The following is a 26,366-nucleotide window of genomic DNA, read 5'->3' as shown; positions in this document are numbered from 1 at the left end:
TAAGCTTACCTACAAGAATGTTATGGGAGACTGTGTCAAAAGCCCTGCTGAAATGAAGGTAGACAATATCCACTGATCTCCCCTCATCTACTCAGCTGATTGTGACAGCATATGAGGCTATCAGGTTGGTCTAGCATGATTTCCAAGCCTGATTGTATCTATGAGAATAAGTAATCCTCCTACAACTACCTCTGGAATGGTCAGGACCATTTCATCCCGTATCTTCCACAGGTTTTAACAGAGGGGTTAAAGTGAGTAAGGACATTTTCATAATTGCAAAAGGAACTTGATGTCAAGCTTCTGCTATCTCAAAGAGGTTTGTTCTAAGAAAATTTGTTCTTGAAAATATGAAGATATCTAAGCATGGTCTATGTGATGTTCAGATATCTAGAATCACCATTTGCTTTAGGAAATGTGGTAAAAATCTTTTATGTGAATATAAGACTGAGTTTAGAAACATCCATTCCAAGCAAGTGGGGTTCAACTGATTTGAATGCAGAGTGGGAACCTCTTCAACAGAATAGTTGTATCTCCTTGGGACTTCCAGATGTACGCAAAGTCATGATTGTCAGTGTTCTGGGAAGGTAAAAACATCCATGTTTAACAGCCAGTAAATTCTCAGACACTGTACAAATAAAGTTGCCTCACTGAATAAGCTACAAAGAGAAGGATCTGAGTAAACAGAAAGAAGGACATAGTAATATCAGATGAAAACAGTGTATGTAAACCTTGATATGGCAAAAGACCATGGAGGACAAAGTAAAGTGGAAGAGGAATCGACTTTCATTATTTGGATATACCGAGTTACGTAATGGGGAAATGATGAAGAAAAAAGAAGGCCCACAAGTAATATTTTCATTTCATAAAATGGAGATATTTATTTGTTAAGATCAGTAAAATCAAATTATAAATAACATAACAGTTACCTATGTAAAGTTCCATCAAAATGAAAACAGTGAGCCTGTCCCTTTCAGTCGTGTTCATTAAAATGCTTCAGCTATGAAAAAAAAGGCATGGACTACTATAAAATTGAGATTTGTTTCTGTCCACTTGCATGAATATTATAAATAAGACTTTCCTTATAAAAAATCACATGAGATGCTAATGGCATATTCTGTAAAATATGACTAGAAAATGACAACAATGTACTATTAATAAATAATACACTCAATAACAAAGCAATCTTTGCTATTGAAAGACATCTAGACATTTTGGGGTACATTCACGATGAAACCACTTGAAAAAAATAAGATTCTTCAAAGGAGCACAGAGCACTACTTGAAAATGAACAGACTCTTGACATAATAGAAAATACATTATTGCCAGGCAAAGAAACTCAACCCTTCAGTCCTTGTAACAGTGTTAGCCATCAGCGAACATTTGCTACATTGGGGACAATTAGACGGAAGCCCTAACCACAATACTCTAAACAACAACACACTTTGTGATGTTTAAAACACTCTACACAAGTACCTCTGCCCCCGAGCATGCCAGAACGATGGTGATTCAGGATGTTTACCCACGTGCTCATGTCATTTTGACACAACTTCCAGCCTGTAAAGCTTACATAGATCTCAAATGATTAATATTACATGTCAGTCACTGGAGGTAAGACAAATCCACGGAATTACGCAACCTCAGAGGCATAACAATTTGCTTATCTACTTTAAAACCATCTCAAGACACTGAACTACCACATTATCATCACTTTTTTTTCTATAAACTTGTCAAGATAGGAAAGATGCAAATCAAATTACTAGCATAACACAAGGGCAAAATTCACCAGCTAACACTACAGTCCCACATCCCATTGCTCTTTGTGAAATGATGCCATCACCAGCTGACATCAGTCTTGTACGAGAGAACAAAATCTGCCCAGTCCCTAGAAGCCAGGAGACACCATGGGTCTTTCCTGCCTGTGCTCCTGTATGCCAGCATTACTACAAACCACAGGTCAGCTTGTTTAAACCACTGAGCTCCTACCAGAAATACATGTGTGGTATTTCAAAGTCAGCTTTATTTTTCCACTGGTGCAAGCATTACTTTGCCTGAGCACTCCACCCAGAGGAGGGCTTGCTCTGGCAAGCAGGCTGCCCCCAGAGCCAGGCCCACAAGTGGATCAGATACAAAGTGGAAGATCTGAAGTGTGCAGATGGAGTGACAAGAAGGTGGGGGCAGGAGCCTTGCAGCTACACGCCAAACCACAGTCATTTATTCATCAGAGTGGCAACCAACAGATAACTGAACTAAGTGGGCAGGAAACACGCACCAAGCGTGAGTCTCACTGATCTCCCCACCAATACAGCCTTGCCAACCCAAGCCTGGGAATAGGTCTCATCTGACGGAAATGCGGACAGGTACCCCCTTACAGTGCTGGAAGGAGGCATACTGGACTTCAGGAAGAGAGCTATTCCTCTTGTAAGTTTGTTTATTACCATCGAACCTGCAAAGCCTACATTACCAGAATCAGAGGTTGGTCATGAAAAGACAGGTAGAAGATGTGGTTTACTACGAATCACTAGAAGTATCTTCTTTCCACTTCACTTCTCTTTTCAGTGTTTTTTTACAATACAGAGCTTATACTAATAATCCACCTCATGGACTCAACATTAAAAGAAGAACACATGCAGTCATTTACATTCATCAGCATCTGCATGCTATGTTTCACAGTTCATTATCAAAGCAACATACCACTCTATAAAAATATCACAGTGAGGCACCTTTAATTTCCTTCGTATCTGTGTTTGCTTTTCTCTTGAGCTTTCAGAGACAGCCAGATGGAACCAGCAGTAGCACATGTTAAAGCAGAGTGAGTTGTGTGCATAGGAAATACAGCAGCTTAGAAGTCCTGAAATTTACATGTAAGAATGGAATTTCTCTGTCATCTCTGTAAGATTTCATCTATTTCTTAGATATCCATTTTTGTCCTTGAGTACATTAATAATAAGAATAATTTAAAAAGTAGGTAACCTGTAAAGGGCTAAAAGATGGCACGAGAATGCTTTGCACCACTTTCCTTTCCACAACATAAGAAGAAGGGCAGCACTGCTATCAGGTTACTACAGCAGTTGAAATTGCTTCTGCTTCTAAGAGAGCCCAAACACTAGCACCAGGATTGGTGCTTTTCTTTCTGACCAGAACACTCAAGAAGAGAGCAAAATCCTCTGCATTTAAAATGCAGACTGCTGGTAAGACTCCAGAGGAACAGAAACCTTGCGAAGTGCAATTGCTGTACATTACACTTAGTACTAATTCTGATATTGGATGCACAGAAGGCCTATGCTAATTCCCAGGTGAGAAAATACCAAAGTTCTCTCTGAAAGGATATGCCTTAGATGGGTGTTCTACTTATTTAGGATTATATTATAGGATAGGATTATATTATGTACATGATATACACAAGTTGCCCAGAGGGGCTGTGAATGCCCCAACCTTGGTGGTGTCAAAAGCCAGGTTGGATGGGGCCCTGTCCAATCTGATCTACTACTTGACCTAGTGGCAGGTGGATTGGAACTTGATGATCCTTGATGTCCCTTCCAACCCAAGTCATTCTATGTTTCTATGACTCCCATGAGAATCTGCAAAATAGTCACAGAGATGCAAACAAACAAATACAAAATAAGGAATGTCAATGGAAAAGAATGAATGCACAGAAACCATAAAGACAAACAGACATATTGACTACGGCTATTTATACCTCATTTGAGATAGTGACATTTGTTTAGGTAGAACATACTGAAGGCAATGAAAATAAAAAGTATTATTTCACCTTAATGGTAGCAGACCATTACTATGAGCATTTGTTAAAGATTCCTCATTCTACACTGAGGTTGAAATCTATTTTGGAAATGAATTTGTATTTTACTGATGGCTGATTTGAGTGCACAAAGATGAATGCAAAGATTCAAGGTTTGGCTGCAGGTAATTTAGTCTAATACCTGGACACCTGCAGTCAGAAGGTGTTGCACAAAAGCCAGAGGAATTTTCAGAGTTTTAATGTTTGAAAGGGAAAATAATTCACTGAGACTTTGTTGTCAGTCATCATATGTGGTGTTATGAAAAGAGGGCGTTGTGCACTACACAGGGAGAAAACAGAAGAACCAACATTTCAACATCTTAAGACAACTGATATCTGAGACTAGAGCTGAGCCTGCAATATAAATTGCCAGTAGAAAAATTTTTCCCTTCAAGAATTGTCAGAAAAGAAAAATTGCATTTGAATAGCGGGGGGGAGAAGATCATCTCATTGCATTATTAAAGTCTAAAAAAATGATTTGACAATGAGTGGAAACATTAGCAGTCTTCAGATCCATCATGGAGCATAAATCACTTGAGAACATCCAATTCTCAGATACAGGCGGTCAATGGAGAGGTTTCACACTACAGCAAAATCCTTTTTTCATTTCCATCCGCCTCACAAAATATACTTGGCAGACAGTGCAGTACATGAATCACTTCTCTGCAACTTGCTGCAACAATTCCTCATATAGGACATGACTTAAATCATGATTTGATTTCAGATCATGATGCCTCAGTAGGCAGCAGCAGAAGTTTGAAATGCAGAAAGATAGTGGCCTCACAACAGCAACCAAGGAACAGCAGAAAACATCCATGATCTTCACTTGTGGGAAGAAATCCCATAGCTTACAGAATAGGCCCCTGTAAGTAGGCAGCATCGCCTGGATTCACTTTGAAATAGCCCAATTTAAAATTTTCATAGGATGAATTCCCTCAGGTTTGAGAACAGGCAGCTGATTAAAATCTGTGCAATTCTATTGATTTGTCCAGAGTCAGAATGGTAGAAGAGAGCAGAGAATTTGGTTTATAGATTGGAGATTTGGGCAGACAGAAGAAAACCTATTATTCTCATTAAAATTTATGAGTTTGAACTTTCTACAAGCTATGCATTATCTGAAGGGAATGTCCTTGGTGTACTCGCTAACCATGAGGGTGAGTTTTAACCTGGAAGCATAAATTCAGTCAAACAAATATGTATGTTTACTTGCTTGCCTTCGCTGTTCAAAAGAGATAAAGCTTTGCAATTGCTTAAATCTCTACCCTTACTTTCCAAATGTGAGGTAACGAACTCTCACAGCACCTCTTTCTCAGTGAGCAAGCTGAGTATAGTCTCTATTCACCCGAGAGAGCAATCACAGCAGGAAGAAAGACATCAAACACCCTATAAATGGCATCAGAAATAAGAAAGTCTCCGCTGTACTTCAGAGTTAATGCAGTAATTAGTACTGGAAAGACATGAAATACTGCATGCAAGCTTGGTCACATTCAGCATTAATAAACCTGACGTGCTCTGTGTTGTGTTTCCATACTTCCAGACTGAGTACCAAGAAGAAAGTTCACCATACTCACATAGTGCAGAGAAGGATTGAAACAACTTGTGGACTTGGCAGGTTTCTCCCAAGTACCACAAGAATGGAGGAGCTGAGAAGCGTGAGAGCAAAGAACTTACATCTGTTAATAACTTCAGGTCCCAGTTCAGCAAAGCATTGAAACATAGGCGAGTATCTCTTTTTTCTCTATCAAAAAAACTGTGTTACTTTGCTTATCTCCTTTCTGATCTTCATCTGGTTCTTTAGATGCCACTGCTAAATGCCAGTACAGAAACAGTAACAGACAGACTCCAGAAGATCTAAACCACTGCTCTCAGTTTGGTGGGGTTTTTTATTTATTTCATTTTGACAGAAATGAAAGTGGCCTAAAATTGGAAGCTTTGCAGAAGCACGGACTCGAGTAAAAAAGCTAAAAGTGCTGAATAACTTGAAAACTGCTTCTTCAGTTATTGGTGTATCTATTTTAGAAAAAAATGAGATCCTTTATGTGATCCTTCAATATGTGATTATTTTCACCAAGTAAGTTATTTTAAAGTAGTTCTTAAAGATATCAGTGTTTGAGTTATAAACTTCAACCTGTTATCTGCTTCGTTTTATATCTACTTGACTGTGTGCCTATATGTTATCTGGGCGGTTTACATACACCTCTAAACAGGGTAAATAAGAGTTCTGATCGAGGCTTTATTCCATTTTCGATGCAAGGTGCAGAGCAGAAACAAAGCAAAAAAGCAGTACTTCTGCCTATGCATGGATGTTTTTCTGGAAATGCTCGTGGGGTAGGAATTTCAAGAGCACTGAACACTGATCTAATACAATATTGGCTCAGTGAGCATTTAGTCTACAATATACATTTTAAAAACAGGTTTTTTGGAAGTCCTTGCCTTACCCATCATCAGATGTTCACCTTTCAGTGTGCTCCTCACGCATAGAAGTCTCACACTCAAAGAAAATGTCTTCAACATACTGTCCAGTCTGTCTTGCAACAGTGTGATGATGTAAGGGCTTGGTTCACCTCAATTCAATGCTCATTTTGGCCCTACAGCAGCACAGTGAGATCCTGGTCTTGAGACCCTCCAGAGAGCCTTAAATCTGAGCCTAAGTCCTCCAGAGGACATTTTTCCAATCAAAAACTTTGTTTCTCTTTGCACCTCTTTTCAGTGAAAATGTTTGCTTTACTACCGAGGTAATCAAACAAAAACTAAGCTTCTCATGGAATATGGATTTTTGCTAGCTTCTTGTTAAGAATGTAGTTTAAAATACGTTATGCCTCTGTAATTGTTCATTTCCAATAAGCAGAAAATGATGCAACACATGTTTGCCATGGGCCCTAGCTAAGCGAAACAATTCATTGAATGTACATTACTTTCATGTTTTATTGAGCAGTGGCTTAAACCTAAACCCAGAGAACAACTATTTGTGGCGACGTTTTCTTATGCTGCCTTTGGGTTCACTCACAATAGTTATGTCTAGGCTAAAAGAAAAAAAATATTTAACTTGAAAGGTGAAAACACTAAATAACACAGCAAATTCAAGGTGATTTGAGTGCTGCTTGCCTTAGAGGGACCAAGATGGGATAAATACTCATCTCAACAGTTGACCAACGCAACCAGTGCATAGAATAGATGGAGATCATTTTAAGATGCAGTTTTAATAGATGCTTCTGAGACCTGCCAGCAATCAAAAGTGTTTTAGGGTGAGAAGTGGGTTGGTCTCCAAAGCAATAGATAGTCTGCCACTATTTTTGGAAAGTCCAGCATTCTGGCTGTGAAGGAAGAGAGTGATAACCTTGCCGTATCTCAGGACTGCTCTACAGTGGCACTTGCTTGATTGTGCCCAGGGCAGTTCTACAGGGAGCCACACAGTAGCTGCCCAGTCTCAGAGATGGGTGATAGCCAGTTCTGTCCTGCCCATGCCTGCTGACTTCACACAGGTGAGGAATACTTGCTGAATGCCACGGTTTGCTGAGCTTGGCACAGCTGAACTGCTCAGGGCAGTGTTGTCTATGTGAACTATGGGGAGTGAGTCACTGAGCCATGGCAGTGGCAACAAAGCCATGGCAATATGCTCACAAGCAAACTGCAAACTTTTCACCACCTTACAAACACAGCTGTGGTGTTTTCAGTCCTTCAAGGACCTACAAGAATGCAGTTCCTACTCAGAAAAATCAAGAACTGCCATCAGGAGGTGCCCATCTCTCTCCTGATTGCAAAGAGAAGCTACATAATCACTTTGAAATAGGAACAATTTTTTTTTTTTACTTTTTTTTTTTTTTTTAAGATAGATTCATTTTAAGTATGCACACTAAGATAAAGAGGCTGAATACACCAGGGCTCATCCTGCTGTAATAAAAAGTGAAGAAAATGATTAATCAGTGAAGACTAACTGTTTAACTTCTCATTGCTGCTGAAGAAATATCAGGTAGAGAATAGGTTATTTGTATTTCCTTCAGGAAAATGAATTTCCTAATATTTAATTAGCAGGCCACTAGGTCATTCAGTAATTGTTTCATTCAAAAACTACCAAATAATCAAACACCTTATAGATTCCAAGTGATAAAGGCTGGGAATTCAAGGAAGTAGAAGTCATTCTACAACAATAATTATGAAAGATACAGCCTTCTGCCATCCTCTTTTATTTCTCCAGTGATTGATTTATCAATTACTAAGTGAAGTCATATTTTCAACTTACAGCTAATTTTTCTTGGATTTATCAGTTACTTTTGAAGAAAAGATTGTTGAAAATTACAAAGTGTATTATCTACTTCATGACTGATTTTTTAAATCACCCTTCAAAACCCAAGGAGGATGATCATCAGGAAGATGGCAAAGGGATGTTACGATGACTTCTTGGGGCATAAAAAAAAAAAAGCCCAGATGATCCCAAGTGGAGGGACTATGTGATATTAGGAGCAGATCTCATTAGGGAGGTCTACCAGAAATGTACTTCTGGTAGTGTACTACCAGAAGACACTTCATACCAGAAGTGTCCCCAGAGAACCCATCAGTCAGCTAGGAAGCAGAGGACCAGGCACTTCTGGAGAAGGTCTGCTGACTTTTTTTTTAGTAGGAAACATCAGCTAACAGATATAGAAACATAAAATAGCTCAGGTTGGAAAAGACCTTAAAGATCAAGTCTAACCACAACCTAACCATACTACCCTAACTCTAATAACCCACCACTAAATCTCACAGTATCCTTTCAATAAGGAGGTGGTGACTTAGAACAATAGTTTGTAAGTCTATTATACTTCTGTTTCTGAGTAAATGGAAGTAGAGAAGGGAAAGATGGATTTTTCATCATCTCTCTTTGTTCTGCTGTACTTCCATTTCTGTTTAATCAGTTCTCTGCCTCGTGGCAATAGCTGCCATCACATTCTGCTTTGCTGCCATCCTGCAGAAAACCTTACATCACAGATGATAGTCCTTTTTTCAGTCACTGTCAGAAGAAAATGTCCTACAGTTGCTTAGAACGGCCAGTCTTTATCCAGAATTTCGACAGTCCAATTTATTACACCACTGATTTGATCTTCATTTTTTCCATCATCATCCAGCTTTTTGGGAACTGCCTGTCCTTTGTATAACCTGGACTTGTTCCAGTGCTTATTAATCTATCGAGATGAAGAACAAAAGCAGGTAGCAAAAGGTGAGTTAGCATTTTTCTCCTTCATCATCCCCACTTCTAGATTACATACTTCCTCACTCCTGTTCTCATTGTCAATTTCACGATAGGGTGAACCAGATATTAAACCAGTTTTCATAAATATGCATGAAGGAATTGTTTTGTGCAACTACCACAGTTCAGAGATTCAGTTTAAAACAGCAGATGTCTTGCTTAGCTTCAGCTTCCAAAGAGATGCAAACTCAGCAGCATATGCTATGACATCATTCTGATGAAGCTAACAAAAAGGTGAAAGTACTGAGGTTGATAAAAAAAGCCAATATTTCTACATTCTATAAAAATTAAGCTGCAACAGAGGCTTGGATCTTTGACTTCTGTGGCTAGTTCATTCCAAACGATAATCTTCATGTCAGCAAAAAGATAAAAGTACAGCACTCATGAAGGAGAGTCCTTAGAACTATGGCAAGGTCTGTGTCAAATTTAAAAATGTTTTTATTCTCATGAGCAAATATACTCTTATGATTTTAATTTGCCAGCTTCTCTTCCTATTGCTTGCTTTAGAATGAGCTTCAAAAGATTAATAACTGACAGAAAGGAGGAATTTTACACAGTTTTAGCACAAGTTCATACATTGGCCTTAGAGTCCCCAAAAACATTTAAGCACCTGAAAAGATTATACCTAGACTGATTTCAGTGCCAAATATCTTCCATGCACAGCTCCTGTAAAGGGATTTGATTCATTGTGTTTATAATCAGGTGGCATCCTCCACAGAGCAGTGATTTCAGCGTTTTTGTATCTTGGCAACTCTATGAAAATATTAACAACTAAGAATATTAACAAATCATTTGGCAAGTCTGAACTAGTTTTTAGTGAGGATGAATTGCTGTAGCTTTCAACCTGGAGCAGGCTTGTTTAGCTTTAACCTCACTACTGGAGAAACTCAGGGGCTGGCAGTAGAAATAGAAAAGCTAGAGCAAAGAATTTCACTAACAGACCTTAAGATTTCTATTCACTTCAAGGAAAACACAGCAACACAAGCAATGAAATCTAAGGACACTACTATCAACGGACAGAAATTAACCACCCAGGTAAATGCGGAATGGACATAGTCGTTCCGCCCAAAGTTTGCTTACTCCGAGAAGCTGATTTCTCTGTTAATGCTTAAGTTATCCTCCTGGATCTGACCACACCTATCCCCTGGTGTATCCTTCCTCTTCAAAAGTGATACAACTTTAAACCCTTACATGTAACTCCACATTTCATACCAAGAATCCAATACATGGGTCTGACTTCCCCTGAACTTGTACCAGGTAAGTTTCACACTAAGTAGCAGAAAGAATGGATTATGTATTAATGGATAATGGATTAACTCCAAGATTCTTGTCAGGCAGTTGCCATTCTCAGATTCCCAACTGATTATCATTTTCTCTGTGACTGCTCTTGCCACAAAATACTTACAGAACCCTCCCGCATCCTTCTTCAATTGTAGGGCAAAAAGTTGCTTCTTGGCCAGTGTGCCTGTGTGGAGTGCCAAGTCAGCCAACTAAAACAGGTTTCTGTTGAGCTCCCATTGTAGACTTGCTCTCTCAAAAGGGGAATTCATTTTTGTTTCTCTTCTTTCCTAAGCTACTAGTTTTCTAGAAGTTATAGAAAATTATTTATCCCCAAAGCCTTTACTTCCCTATCAAATGTGGTTGCCATTGCAAGATGCAGTTATATTCACTACAAGTGGATGTGAACAGACCATTTCCAACATTAGCCACACTTATCACAGACAGCTTGAGTCTCTTCAAACCCCATCATTTTTTGAAAACCATCTCCTTGCAAGTCTCAGGATTGCAGACATCAAAAGGGACACACGAAGACCACAAGCTACAGATTCAGTCAGCTTCAGCCTTACAGAGATGGGGAATACAATACTCCTAGGTACACAGGGCACTAACTGAACACAAGCAAGCCAGTTGTTATGAAATACTGCAGTGAGGTTTCCTGTGAAAATACTCATTTTGCTCTTCTTCTACTGAGATCATTTTCCCAGAATGTGAGAGAAGGGATTTCCAGGGTGTTGGAGAGTCATCAGAGAAGTTCAGAACTGAGTTCTCAACTGCTGGTACAAATGACAAAAATGACCAGTGCAAAGGCAGTTCTCCCCTACTCTCCTAATTCCCCCACACCCCTAGGAAATGCTGGCATCCTTCTGAAGTGTCATCTTAGCACATAATATTTTGACTGCTGTTCTCACATGTAGCATCTTCTTTTAATAACTAAAAAGTGCAAAACTTCATACATCTCATAAAACCCATACAGGCACCTGTTTTCAAAAAAGGCAGCTCAGTAAAAATTTGTCCTAATGAGCAGTAAAGAAAATCCTTCCTTACTGAGTACCCACATCATAGATAAAATATAATCCAAGTGAATGAACTATCAGTGATATTCCATCGGTGTGTTGATTGTACTTCAAAAAAGCATATGGACAGACATAAAATGGGTTGTAGAAGCACATTCAGATTTTATCAGAACAATCTCTAAAACAGCATTTAATCCAAATCTCCCCTTTGCAATTTAGAGCTACACTGTAGTCCTAAGGAACAATGCCCACTGTATGTTTGGAATACCCATATTTAGGAAGAAGATTTTATTCCAAAACACGTTTAAGAAGCAAAATAAGGCTTTTTTTCAATGTCTTACATAGATAGTTGAATTATTCATATTTAAAGAAGAGCCAGGGGTGTTGCTTTTTTTTTTTTTTTTTAATTATATCTATATAACTTGCAACTTGTAGTCTACAAAGAGAGAGGTTGCCAACATACGATAGGACACATCCCCCAAAATACTAGCACTTTGGAGCTAAAACAGGTAGCACAGGAAATTGTTGTGGAAACCTGATGACAGTTTTGTTGTTTCAATATTTTGACTAGAATTTCAGCTACTAATGACAGAAGTAGAAGAAAGAGAACATTATTTTGGATTATAAAGTTAGCAGTGATAACATCCTGCAGCTGAAATTGCACTACGGACCAAGTAGGCATTCTCTTCCTGTCCTACAGTGTTAAAAACAAAGCAAACAAAAAGATTTCCCATTTACATGGCAATAGGATCATCTGCTGTCCAAGTAATACCCAAAAATAAAACAGTCCTTTAGGCACTGCACTGACCAGAGCAGCCGGAGTGCAATATGCACACTTACATAATTCTCTGATTGCAAGGAGAAAGGCTGCATTACGTAAGTGCCTGCCTTTTCTGGGTGGTTTTTTTGTTTGTTTGTTTGTTTGTTTGTTTGTTTCTTGCTGGCTATGTTGTTTTTCAGTGCTCCCAAAGGCTGTTTTACTTTTCAGACTCTCTTTAACCAGAGACAATCTTGCAAGAGAAGTAGAAGTCTTTAAGGCTAATGTTACAATCCCAAAAGAAGAGCTAGTAGCACAAAAAGAAAGGATTTTCAAAGTTTCAAATAATTTTAAATGACACTTACATTCATTTCTGCGGTTTTTCTGTTATAAGCACATGAAGAATCTCATTCTGCATTTCACTGAACACCTCAAATCCCCTTGATAGTCACTGAACATCTGGAGTCTGAATGCATACGGAACTACTCCCAAAGGCCAAACAGCACAACTAGTAAGGAACAAACCCTGCTACCAAAGTCACTGTGGATGTCTTGTAGCAGGTCAGCAATCAGAAACCTGGTCGTATTTCACTTTTGTTTTTGTACCACAACTTTTATCTTCAAGCCAATTTACCTTAACCAGCTGTTGCCAATAAGGTACCATTAATATAGATATAAGTGCAATGACCAAACTATCCTGACAAAACCTACAACAGGTAGGTCCACCCATACTCAGTAGCAGGACATTCCCAATACATTCTTCTACCAGATTCTTAGCACCCTTCACATTCGCAAGTCTTAGGAGTTGATGGTACTCAGCTCCTCAGGCTTTCACACCTTCCTCCTTTCTTCCATTGGAAAACAAACAAATAAAAAAGAAAGAAAGAAAGAAAGAAAGAAAGGAAGTCAAGAACACGCACACTTTCCTCTATACCCCTTACCACTACATACAAACACACACACAGGAAGGAAAAAAAAAACAAAAGAAAAAAAAAAAGGAAGCTATATGAGGTGTCAACCTGGAATGAAATGGATTTTTGAACAGACAGTCATATTTGGCACTGTCAGCAAAAGCTTGTGGGTGGCCACATTTCTCTCTGAGCCTTAATGCCCTTTTTACATCGGTCATTTAAAAACGTCACTCAGAAAGTTCATTTGAGTTGCTTCTGACGTTATTTTCACATTACTGCTGAATGGACTTGATGGAGAGGTTTGTTTCTCCCCACCCCAGTTCCATAAAACATACATTAAGGACATATTCCATTTGGCTTTCAAGTAGCATTTTTACGGTCCATGCAGATCCATGATTATTTTCCCTTTAAAAAGAATCAACAGAAAATCAGAACTCTCTGTAGGAGAGCATGGAAATTAAAAACTAGTGGATCTCCCAAACCAACTGCTACGATCCTTAGGCAGAAGACTGGGTTAAAGGGTCCTCACACTGTTCTAGCTGCATTCTCAGTACACCACTCTTATGAAGGAACCAGAGCTGTAGAAATTCCTCCGGCATGGCATGGAATCCAGAATCGGGCAAGACATTGTCATAGTAATGATGGCTAATAAACTTCCCATGCAGGTCCACTGAGAACGGCCAGAAGCCATAAATTGTTACTTCTTCACAGAGACCAAGGGCAGCACTGACTAGGAAAAGTCCTGTGGAAAGTCGTTTGGCATGGATACCTTTGTTCTTCCAGAACTTGCCAATGTCACGCAGGAAATTGGGGTTGGCGAAAAGCACCGCCTGCTTGGCACCGAAGTCCTTCAGGGTGTAATAGACACGTAGGGAGGGGCCCGTCCCCGTCTTCATTGAGAAGGCCGGCATATAGATGTAGCTGTGATTATACACCTTCACGCTGTCCACAAAAGCTTTTCGAGACCAAAGCAGATTCTGGAATCTGTAAAATGAGAGAGAAAAGCCTGTTGGTCATACAAACGTTTTTCTACTCGTTTCAAAATCCACCTACAAGCTGTTCTTCACACACAGATTTGCAATTGGTTTGCATACTTTTCCAGAGCCTAGAGAAAGTCCTGACAGACTTTTGAGTGTCTCTTCTAAAACGATGAACCTGAACAGACAGTTAAAAACCATCTGGTGTCCTGCGAGCTCCAGAGCACAAAACGTTTCTGATTTCATCTCCTCACAAACCCTGAATGAACACTAATAATTCTCCTGAAAATTGATCGTTTTTAGTGACATTTTGCTTCATATTTTCAGGCACAGAAATCTTTACATTAAATGTTGAAGTCTGTGCTGTTCCTCTTATTTCCTAAAGGTGTTCTAACAAAGAATCCAAGTTACATGTTGAACAAGCAAGGTTAAGTAATCATCAAATAGAAATTCTGGCCTTATAAAAATTTTAAGACTTGTAAGATTTGCTTTTATTATGCCTGCACAGAGATTTATATTTCCATTAGATTATGATACCATAGTCATTTATTCTCAACTTGAGAAAAATCTGAAAGAATTCTTTAGGATAAGTGGCATCACAAAAATATAGCAGCAGGCACCAAATGATACTCAGGGATGATGCTTAAGAAGGTATGAGTTACACAGCGAGTAGGTTTAAAAGCAGTTGATACTTGTAATGTGCAAGTTAGAAGAGAGACTAGTCGAAGAAGGCAATGTATAGATACAGATTATTTCTTTGCTTTTATAGTTTTATTTAACTCTTGCTACAAAATCTACATCAGGTTACAACTTCTTTAAGTAGTCAATAGCTGTTTACTGATATTTACATTATTCCTGATTTTAGATTTAAGTACTACTCCAAAAACAGTGCTTTAGCAAGAATATAACCTTTCCTTCCCACATACTTTTGGCACGCCAAGATGAATGAGACATGGAAGGAAGCTGTAGGCAGTTCACACACACCAGCACCCTCAGTGAAGTCTAACACTACACAGAGCACGTATCAGAAAAATAATAAACTTTCCTGAATGTGCTCCACTGGGTGCAACTGACAGAGATGTCAGACAGTGTGACTGGTAAAATCCAATACATAAACAGAAACTTGTTAAGAAACAGTAGCACTTATTGTTCTGGATCATGGGCTGTACCAAGTGATACTTCTGCATGAGAAAATCACTGTGATTCACCCTTGATTACCTGCTCCCTTTCCAGAGTCACTGCAGCCTTCAGAGCACCAGTAGGTCCTCCCTGCCTTTTCAACATGCCAGTGTCTATAAACTTCAGCAAGTAGGCAAGGAAAATCAAGGGTACTTCTGCACAAGACTCACAGGGGCTGCTCTCCCAAACATGGTCCCTAATTTTTTTTCTCATCTCTTGAATGACTGTCTCACCTTTGTTGCTGCCTCCTCTTTCTCAGTTTCTTGTGGCTGAAACACATGTATGTGTCACAACTGATTTCATAAGCGCACAGCAGTGGAGTCAAAACAAGAAAATTGAGACACTGGCACTGGATATTTTCCTTTCTCTGGCACAGGTAAAGAGATGGGTGTACAAATACCTTTTTCATATGGTCTGAGTTCATTTTATACAAAAACCTCTTTGGTAAAAATCACACACACAGCAAGATACATGGGTTTGAACAGGATGTCAAAAGACCTCAAGAAGCACCAGTTAAAATTTCATCTGATACAACTGTCAACAAAAAAATAAAACTTCAACAGCAACACAGAAGTATCTCATGAACATATCAGGTTCTTAGGAGTCTTTTTTTCTGTTAGAAGAAAATATTAGTAATAATTTAAAAGGTTTTGTTGACACTTTCAAAATGCAATATTTGGTCTCCTGATTTGTCACAAGTTTCTTTCAACATGTCCTGGTGGGATTAAAGTAAAGCTGTTCCAAAGCAAAACGCCTGAGATCTGCATGGTTCTTCATTACTGTTTGATTTTGCAGATCTGGTCTTTCTGTGTGGAGTAGCTAATGGAGACAAAGCCCCTGTCATCCAAGCAAGACATCTATTCAGCTTGAACATATGAAGCAAAACAATAATTTCATGACATTGCATTTGGCATTCTTTTCTGTAGAAAGAACAAAGACACAGTTGGATGTAGAGGGCCAGCAGAGACCAATTTACCCTGGCAGAAATTCATTGTCCTACATACCATGTATGGGTCTTCTCAGACCTGTAAGTATTCCCCCAAACAGCTTTACTATTCTCTCCCTAAAGAGCAGCAGGACAACCTGTCAGGTACAGGAGTTGGGTCCATCCTAGCAAAGGTCTTCCATTTTCATCAGGAAACCCAGTCACTGAGGGGGAAAATACTCCATATTTACCTATCTGTTGGATTCTTCAGACCCTATCCTAAAAATTCTCTAATAATTTATGAAAGGTAGAACAGAATCTGCAGCAGACTTGAGCGTATTGCTCTCTCTGTGATGAGGTGTATCCCCTGGGAGGGTCTCAAGCATCCTTTCACAGCACAAGGAACTTGAGCACACAGCTTCTGCTGCCTTCACAATGGGCCCTTGCACCTTGGTGGAAAGGAATATACAGGCAGCCCTGTCAGTCCTCTGAGTCAGTTTTACCACATCCTTTCCCACTTACAGCTGGCTAACAGCTATCACTTCACGTGGAAAGTAGATGTGGTTATTCTAAAGCTTCATTCTTCAGCAAACTTACTATTCACAGAAAAGAATTTTGCAGCTTTAAGCTGAATATATAATTAAAATGCTCAGATATAATCATAGAGGGACAAGAATTGTATCTGCATATTCATACTGCCACGACACATTTACATTTATTCTACATGAATCTCCCAAAATGCCTTAGAAGTAATAAGAAGTAAATGATACTGCTATGATAATGGTCAAAAGAGGGACTTCACGTAGAATGGATGGCATTTGTCGTGTAACTGCAAACTGCAAAGATTTGTTCATTAACGTCACTTCCTGAAAAGAAAGTTATATGTATAGCCTTGTCAGGAGACTTCATGCCCAGGTCAACAGATGGACATGACACAGGTGGCCAGGAGCTCATGCAGAAGCATAAAATATGTGGATTATGGCTTGTCTGATGACCTGAAACAGAGAAAAAGCTGATGCCCATCTTGTGCTCCTCATAAAGGGAATTATTCAAAACAAATGGTATTTTTTTGTTCCCCATTTGTACAAATAGGTGGCTTGTTCAGCTTTCTGACTTTTCATAGGCTGGCTAGAGATTGAAAAACCTAGGGACAAAATGTACACATCAACAAGTGTCATGGGCCCTCTCTTCAGCCTCTTCTCACATGAGAGCTGCTCCAGACTCTTCATCATCTTGGTGGCCCTCCACTGGACTTTTTCCGGTGAGTCCGTGTCTGCTTGACTCTACCTTACGTTTTGAACATTCAGTGTTCTCAATGGCTACACTGTAGCTCCTCCACAATCATGGGGCTTCAAAATAAACCTACCGAATGATCCAATCTCTTGTGCAAGAGCACATCTCTGACAACACCTCCGCTCAGCGAGAAGCATGAAATTGCTCTGACCTCTGCCGTCAAGCTCATACAAATGCATGGCGGGCTGCCAGGATTCAGATAAAACTGGAGCTGGAATATCCCAAGCCCTGAACAGCACCTGAAGAAGACAGGAGTTGCTCAGTAATTGGCAGTTATGTGTCCTGGCAGCTTGACAGCAGCTTGGAGAGGTGATGCCGTGAAGACTGGTGAAAGCAGATTGCAGCCTGCTCAGCCTGGGCGCTTCACTGCCGCTGCATTCATTAGTGGCCAGCAAGCACATGAAATCCTCAGCAACACATTTTTGCTGTCAGGTTCATATGACAGATCAACTTAAAAAGCATGACTTTCAATGGGCACATGTAGGCACAGCTGCACAGATACCAGAGAAACAAACTCCTTTTTACCAGCTGTAGGATTCCCTCAGGTGCTCTGGACTACTTTCTCAGACAGAACAATGCATCCAAGAGAAAATTTCCAGAGACAGTTCATTGCTGACAGCACAATCAAAGATTTAAGAGCATTAAGTGGTTTGGGTTTTTTTGTTTGTTTATTTTATTTTTAATCTGTTCTTAATATTCCTACTGATGCTCTCTAGCAGATACTTGGGACAGGACTGCTCTCTCATACTAAGAGATGACTTCCTGCAACCATAAGGAACTTGCTGCTATGATAGTGAGCCAGTCCACTGACAGCTAATAATGGCAGCATTTTCTTGCATCTCAGTTTCCTTCTCATCTCCCCTGGGAGCCACTATCTCATGCCTATGAAGATATATCAGTCACTTACTGCACTGCCATCTGCAAAGTCACAAGTTCAGCATTCTGGATTAATTGAAAGCTGACTTTTCAAAAAGAAAAAAAAAAAAGGTTGAGAGTATTATTTTGGAATTAAGACAAATAGATATCAGGGGAATAGAGCAGAAGGCATATAAATACTTGTGTGTTTGTCCTTACAGCAAATAGACAACCTTACAAAAATGATTTAGATAGTTTAATGTCTCTATTAGCCAAGAATGATTTAGCGATTTGTAGCAGTTGTTTGCATACGCTTACAGATGGGGTCACAAGTCAGCTTGCAATCATATATCTGATCCTTCACTGCTGTGACCCAGGAGTTCCACTGCACTCAGTTCTGATTGCTTTTGTGCTTTCAAATAAGGGTGCACTCATGAATGCCCTACACACTCGTTCATATAACACACTTCTTGACTATGCACCCAATCTGGGGCTTGCATAGACAATGTTACTAAAACACGGACTGTGTCTGAGTTAAGAGCACCATGGTTTCCATGCACTTGCTCTCCATGTTGGCCCTTTCAGTATGCATTAGATGCAAGGTTGGCTATTCTACTTGTCCACACAGGGAGCCAGAAACAAGCACCTAATGTGCTATAAATTCATCCCCTTTCCTGTTTTATCCCAAGTTTTCCAACTACACAAGCTTTTGTTTCCTTAGCCTAGGGAAAGCTACCTTACCTAAGACTGGACTACAATCCCATTGAAGTAAGTGGCAAAGCCAACTCTGATCTCTTTGGAAGTACGCTCAGAACCTCAAGCAAAATAATAATAATAATAATCAGTCATGCAGTACACTTCAGGGCAGCTAGAAAAGGTGTAAAATAACACGATTAATCACAAAGACTGATCAATTAAATCAGTAAAATTAGAGATGCCAAATATTGTCTATCAGTGCATAAGGCTTTTATTTCTGTGGTGGATCCCCAGGGTTTCAACTAGTCTTGTATCAAACAGCTTCAGCATGAGGAACTCACCCCTGTTCTCACTGTGGGTCCCTCCATAAGCAGTACGGTCACCCTGCTGGATGGGGTGACACTATCCCCATCTTTTCCTTCCCATTTGCTTTCCTCCTTCCCCAACTTGACTGCCCACTATTGACAGAAAGGCAGCAAATCTTCCATTCAGCCTCTCAGGGGAGATGCTCCTCTCTCCCAACACTCACTTTAGCTCAACATTTACATACAGCATGCAGCTCACTGAGACTCCACGCTGCCTCCTCTTTCTTTATGGACAGAGGTTTCCAACTTCCAAAAACCTATGCTTTACTCTCATCTCTGGTTCCAAAGATTAAACGTGAACAAATTAGCCTGATTCTCCTATACACATTTTTAATAGCTTTTCTCAGGTTAGGGATTACATTCACTCCCACTGTCAGCTCCAAAGCCCCAAAAATCAAGGAAACATACTGTGCAGAGCCTGCAATTACATCTTTTTCAGCCAGGCTGTTTCTTAATTCCATGCCATTCTTACCCAATGACCTTCAGAATACTCTGATGCACTCATAGTCCAGTTAGACATTGCAGAGGTAGACTCTAATCCCTTTGAAGATGCAAGATCATCTTATGATTGGATTTTGTATTAATTGGGGTTTATTTTTAAACTTCCACCCATTTTCACTCTTACACTGTCATGCTGGGAATACTACATATAGCACCAAAAGAAGGCTGACTCTCTGTTTTTCAATAGAACACTGAGGTGCTCTGTACACTAAAGGAATGAAACATTAAAATCAGTGTTCACTGGTATTTTGGGACTTTGTGCAATCCTTATTCTGCCAGCTCAAATTAGAATGTGCTTATAAATACCTCCTTCCAAAATCGGTAGAGCTAAACATCAATCCATTCTGTTGTCTGACAGTTTGAATCTTAGATTTCAAAAGGTGAGCTGCTCGTCTTAGTTTCACTCTTTGAAGACTGCGGCAACTAAAGTCACAGAGAAGTGGAAATAATATAAAAGGATAGGCAGAACAGCATGACTGTAAACCATATGCATTGTCAAAAAGAAATTGCTGCCTAGTATTTATAAATCTTCTGAATATTTCACAGCACTTACAGATGAAAGTCTGGAGGATAAGAAAAACAATGAAATGTGAACCAAATAGACCAACAAGAAAAATAAATAATTACAGAACTAATCCTGATATCTTTAGTATTCAATTTTACTGGACTGCATATAGACTGGGTCTGTAAGAAGAAAAGGCATCAGATCACACACTTCCTCTAGTCTTAATGGAAATCAGAACTCCAAGAAAACCCACATCCTACAGTAAAGCCATTTCTTCTATCCCTCTCTTAAGTTCCATAAGAATAAATTTAGCCTTATCATTTCCTCTTTATATAGATCTATAGAGATCTTAGGATTACCCAATAAAAATGTTGAAAATAGAGTCTTCAGAAGATTTCCTCTTGATTAACCTGTGTTCTCTAAAACAGACTGCTCTGGTTTTGGGACAGCATCCAAACAGAAAAAGAACAGTACTGTATCTCATCCAATTCTAGGTTTTTGAACTAGGTTTTAAATATTGTCCAGATATGAGTCACAAGACATCACCACCTGTTATAGCACTGCAACAAATGTTACTAACGTTAAAGCTTTTCTATCTAGTAATTCTGGCCTTAAATGTTCTGTAATCAAATATAAAACATACTGAAAAGTTTACAGCCATGAAAGACTAATTTATAGGTGAGGACACTTTCTCACTAGTATGCTTGACTGTTTACTAAGCATTTATCATCACCTCCTTAGCATATTAATAATTTGCATAGATCTGTAAAGCTGACATTCAACTATATCTTCTCTTCAACCTCTTAAGAGTTCTTTTCAAGGAGAAAAACAAAAATGTTTGAATTAAGCTGTTTTTTACTTAACAATGTCCTGTTTAACATTAACTGTAGACTGAAGAGAAATAATTTAAGAGAATAGATACTTTGATAGGCATTACAACAACAATTGTAGCTAAAACAGGTCTTCTTTCTTTCTTTGTTTCTTTCTTAGAGTTTATGAACACCTAAAAAAGGTTTTTAAATTATAGCATATGGACCACTGGTGGTCCCAGAGATCATGTCCCATGGCCCACAGCTGGAGTACAAATCTATGTTAAAGAATGTTGTTTTCTAAAAGTTTGATAATAATAATAAAAAAAATAATTCATAGTCCACAGAAATGTGGGGTGAATCTGCAATATTTAAAATGGGATAAAACCGATCTTACAAAATTCTAAAACCTGTAAAAAATGATCTCTGTATTTCCTTTATTAGCTTCTCCCGCTATACAGCCTCAGCTGTCACCAGTTCTGCTTATATTCAGGAGAAAAATTGCTTTGGAGCATTTAGATTAGTGGATGCCAGGCACAAAGCTAAAAAGACAGAAAAGGAGAGAAAAAAACATTGACAGTTCAACAGACAAGGAAGTCCCTTCAAGACCTTGGCACAAGAGTCTACGCCATCACTAAAATCCCTGGAAATGAACCAGGGGAATTCAAGCCAGAGCAAGGACTGCAGATGTGGCTAGAACTTGAAGTCACTAATTTAAACGGGTTTTCAGAATGTGCTTTCTGAAGACTTCACTTTCATATAATGTCAATTCACAGCAACATTTCTCAATAATTCTGGTGGTGTTCAGTTATGCCTGGAAGGACTGGCCGGTGTTTTTCAAGACTTCTAATAGATCGTGTTTGAGATGTGTTGATTTGCTGCTCAGTAGATCTTTGAAAGTGCTTACCCTTCACTCTGCAACTCATACATGGACACAGCAGGAAGAACAGGAACATGAACTCTGTCCACATCCATGCACTTTCAGTTCAAAAGAGTTTATGATATGTGAGTAGTTCATCTTATGTAGAAACCCGAGAGTTACTTTCAAGTATTTGGTTAATGTTGTGTTTTCTGCATGCTTTCAACCAAATAATTTACACAGTATCTTCTCTCTTATGACATAATTATCCTGATTCCTTTGTCAAAAACCTCTTGAAAATTCAAACAGATTTTATCTAATGGCTACATAGCACTCTTATCCACATATTTCATGATCAATTCAAAGAACTCTAGAAGTTTTACAACATTCCTCAAAGTCAACTATGCTGATTCTCCACAAGAGCATATTACATTTATCCAGGTGTTTGCTAATAGTATCTTAAAATATAGTCTCTACTAATTTGATATCAAGCTTACAGACCAACTTGAACAATTTTAGCTTAAACTGTTCTTAAACCGTGTCCTCTATTTGACACCTCAAATATCAGTGCAGTTTTAAGTGAAGAAACACACACTTCTGTTCCTTCCATATACACAGATGAGTCCAGTCCTGTCAATTATATTCACATAGATACCTCAGTTTCAGCCTACTGAATCTCCCCAGTGACACAGGGAATGTCCTCAGTTTCTTCCACAGTAAGTACAGATGCAAATAATTCATACAGCTTGTCTGCAATGGCCCTGTTTTCTCTGAGCACTTCTTTTATACTGGATGGTTTAATTGGATTTGCTGCTCTACCTGGATGCATATAAGTCCTTGGGGCCCGATTGGATTTATCCCAGGGTACTCAGAGAGCTCACTGATGTTAACACAAGACCTCTCACAATTATTTTTCAGTGTTCTGGGGAATCTGGAGAAATCCCAGTTGACTGAAAGCTAGAAAATATTGTTCCAATTTTCAAGAAGGGCAAGAAAGAAGACCCTGGTAATTACAGATCTGTCATTCTCACTTCAGTATCTGCTAAAAAATATGGAGAAAACTATTGTGGAAGTTACTGAAAAGCACCTGAAAGACAATGCAGTCATTAGTCACAGCCAACATGGGTTCATGAGAGGAAGGTCCTGTTTAACTGACCTAATCTCCTTTCATGACAAGGTCACCTATCTAGTTGATCAAGGAAGTCAGTTGATGTTATCTTTTGGATTTCTGTAAAGCTTTCGATACTGTTTCTCACGGTATTCTTCTGAACAAAACATTCAGCATAGGGCTAGACATAATGAGATGAGTGAATGGTTGGATGATGGGCCGAGCTCCAAGGATTACAGTAAATGGAGTTACATCAGGCTGGCAGCCAGTTACTAGTGGGGTTTCCCAGGGCTCCATTTTAGGGACAGTTCTTTTTAATGTTTTCATAAATGACTTGGATGTAAAACTAGAAGGTGTACTGAGAAAGTTTGCTGATGATACTAAATTAGAAAGAGCTGTTGACTGTCCAGGGTGGAAAGATCTTCCAGACAGCCCTAGACAAATTATAAGGTTGGGCAATCACCAATCACAAGAAGTTTAACAAGAGTGTCAGATTCTGCACCTGGGAAGGGGCAATCCTGGCTATAAATACAGTCTACGGGATGACATGCTGGAGTGAAGCTTCGCTAAAAGGGATCTGAGGGTCTTGATCAGTAGCAAGTTGAACATGAGTTAACAGTGTGCCCAGATAGCCAGGAAGGTCAACCATATCTTGGGGTTAGCCAGAAATCAGCCAGAAATTATAACAATTTCATTTTCATTTGTTTGGAAACAACTTCAGCTTTTGGTAGGATGTTTATCTGTTTCCAGTAATTTCCCATTTCTCTGTTTTACCCTTTCTTGAGGCTTGACAGATCCTAACAGTGTGCTTCCAGTATGGAACCCATTTGACAGTACATAATTTTGATTGTATAATCCAGATATATTTCCAAGATGCATTGTATTTAATGCTGAGAATGCTGCTTAAATTCCTTTTCAGAATGATCAAACTGCTAAGGTTTCTTCTCGATTGGTAGTACAGCCTGTACTCAATTTAAATTGCTATGCCTAGAACACTTACAACAACAAAAACAGAAGTATAGTACATATAGCTGAAACATGCTGGAGCTTTTGCTAATCTCTTCAGCTGTTTTGGTATTTTTGAAAGTGCTAGAATTCCTTCAATCTTTTCTCCTCATTAACTTCATTTAAATGAGATACAGCATCTTCACTTTTAAGGTAGCAGGAAATAAATTCCACTTGCTAGGACTAGGGTAATACTGCTATAAGGCTTTGCTTGTCCATGAGTACTGTATTTACTCGTGGATAAAGAGCAAGACACTCAACTCACTATTGCTCACAGTTTTCAAATGCTAGAGAGGTATCAGTGGCATTGATACTATCTAATATAGGAGTAGCTTTGCAAATGCAGTCTGTGTTCTTTTGTCTCACATCTGTAAGTGCTATGCCTCTTGTTTTACATAACTCAGATGTTATCCTGCCTTCTCACGCAGGCCTTTCTTGGTGGCTAGGACTACTACTACTAGATGACAGACAGATATTTAAGTCCTTTCCAACAGAAAAGGGAACAGATCTTGCACCTAATACCTCAGTGACTAACTTCAGTGAATGAGGTGACTATTTACCTCTCACATAAAACAGGACAATCTTCCCTGGCCACTTCTCTGAACCAAGATATATGTCATTCAGCTGAAGCTACTCAGCCTGATTTTGTAGATTGTCTGTGGAGAACTTACACTATATTATCTGAAAGTTTTAGTCAGGAAAAAAAAAAACAAAAAAAAAGCCCCAGTTTTGTTTCTTTTAATTTGACTCAGGTCTTCTCACCATTTTCAAAAATCCACCAAATCAGAGGAGCACCTCTCCTATGAAGAAAGGTTGAGGGAACTGGGCTTGTTTAGACTGGAAAAGAGAAGGCTATGGGGATGACTTGCGGAACAAACTCTATAACCACGAAGTAGTTGTAGAGCAGGTACGTTTTATTCGGCCGGCCGGGTGCAGGGGGGATAACTCCTTCCTAGCCTGCACACGGAAAGCAGGTAAACATCCCCATTTATAGAGGGAATACATGCATATTTATGGTACAGGGAGCGGTTATTACAATTAGTCCTAGTACAATATTCCACGCTCATTCTACGCCCCAAACTCCATCCCTAACTAATTGCCCCATATTGTTCCCATTGTTTGTGCTCAACTATTCTTAACAACAGATTAGCCTTTTATTCACGGAAACCTCACTGTAGCCTTCCATCACCTGAAGGGAGCATATAAACAGGAGGGGGAACGATTGTTTACGAGGGTGGATAGTGATAGGACAAGGCAGAATGGTTTTAAACTGGCACAGGGGAGGTTTAGATTAGATACTAGAAAGAAGTTTTTCACACAGAGGGTGGTGACGCACTGGAACAGGTTGCCCAAGGAGGTTGTGGATGCCCCATTCCTGGAGGCATTCAAGGCCAGGCTGGATTTGGCTCTGGGCAGTCTGGACTAGTGGTGGGCAACCCTGCACAAAGCACGGGGGTTGCAACTACATGATCGTTGTGGTCCTTTTCAACCCAGGCCATTCTATGATTCCCTTCATGAAGTTATCAAAATAGTTCCATGACTGGAATTAGACTGAAGTGACCCACTGGCACCACGTGGTTTACAGAGGACAGAGTAACCACCTCCTTTCCAACAAGTATTGTATGTGTAACCACTGAAACTGTAAACTCCTTTTTACGTTCTCCTTTGAGCTAGCTTTTCTCTCTGAAACCCAGGGAACATTGGCTGTTATAGATGTTCGCATTCAAATGATGAAGGAGAAAAGTTCGACTTTCTACACAAGTAAGGTGATTCTTTTCAGATTCAGGCAGCACAAAGACTAAGCTCTTTTCCTTTAATGCTCAGAGCAATTAATACTGAATTACAATAGAAATTCTACCCAAGGACTTTTGACGATCACATTAATACTAAATTACCTCCACATGCTTTATGTGATTACAATAAACACAATAAACAAAGATGTGAGCAATGATTAAGCCCTTATTTTAAAGCATTATCCAATAATCAAGCAAGAACAAAAGCTATTCATTAGTGGTTTGCCTCCGTGAAGCAGGAGTAACAAAATACATGAAAAACCTTTAGGTCTGGACCTGACAACCAGGCGAAAGGGTATTTTGGAGTGAAGACGTAGGGTATGGTCATGAGTCCACACACAGTGCAGAGACATTCAGACAGGATACCATAATGGCATCCATTTGATAAGGCCACAGCATTTTTCAGATAAGGCTAGACTGTAGGTTTAAAAGTAGCTTTAAATGTCAGATGTGACAGTGGCTCTGAAGAATATGGGGTTAACCATGAATCACACGGGACAAAGGACAGCCAAGGC

General features: G+C 39.3%; 1 protein-coding gene across 2 annotated transcripts in view; it reads right to left on the bottom strand.

The window, feature by feature from the left end:
- Positions 1-852: 852 nt before the first annotated feature.
- The window catches only part of ST8SIA1 (ST8 alpha-N-acetyl-neuraminide alpha-2,8-sialyltransferase 1), a 129,219-nt gene continuing 103,705 nt past the window's right edge, over positions 853-26,366 (bottom strand). Inside the window, exon 5 of one of the 2 annotated variants that reach the window (XM_046909464.1) lies at positions 853-13,965. In XM_046909464.1, coding sequence (XP_046765420.1) covers positions 13,479-13,965 — 487 coding nt within the window. In that variant the 3' untranslated portion in view covers positions 853-13,478. The remainder of the gene's footprint in view (positions 13,966-26,366) is intronic. The other variant, NM_001397697.1, reaches the window with a different exon arrangement.

Source organism: Gallus gallus, chromosome 1 (genome assembly GCF_016699485.2).
Source record: "Gallus gallus isolate bGalGal1 chromosome 1, bGalGal1.mat.broiler.GRCg7b, whole genome shotgun sequence".
Lineage (NCBI taxonomy): Eukaryota > Metazoa > Chordata > Aves > Galliformes > Phasianidae > Gallus > Gallus gallus.
Note: the sequence above shows the minus strand (reverse complement) of the source record. Positions and strands in the feature narration are given on the sequence as shown.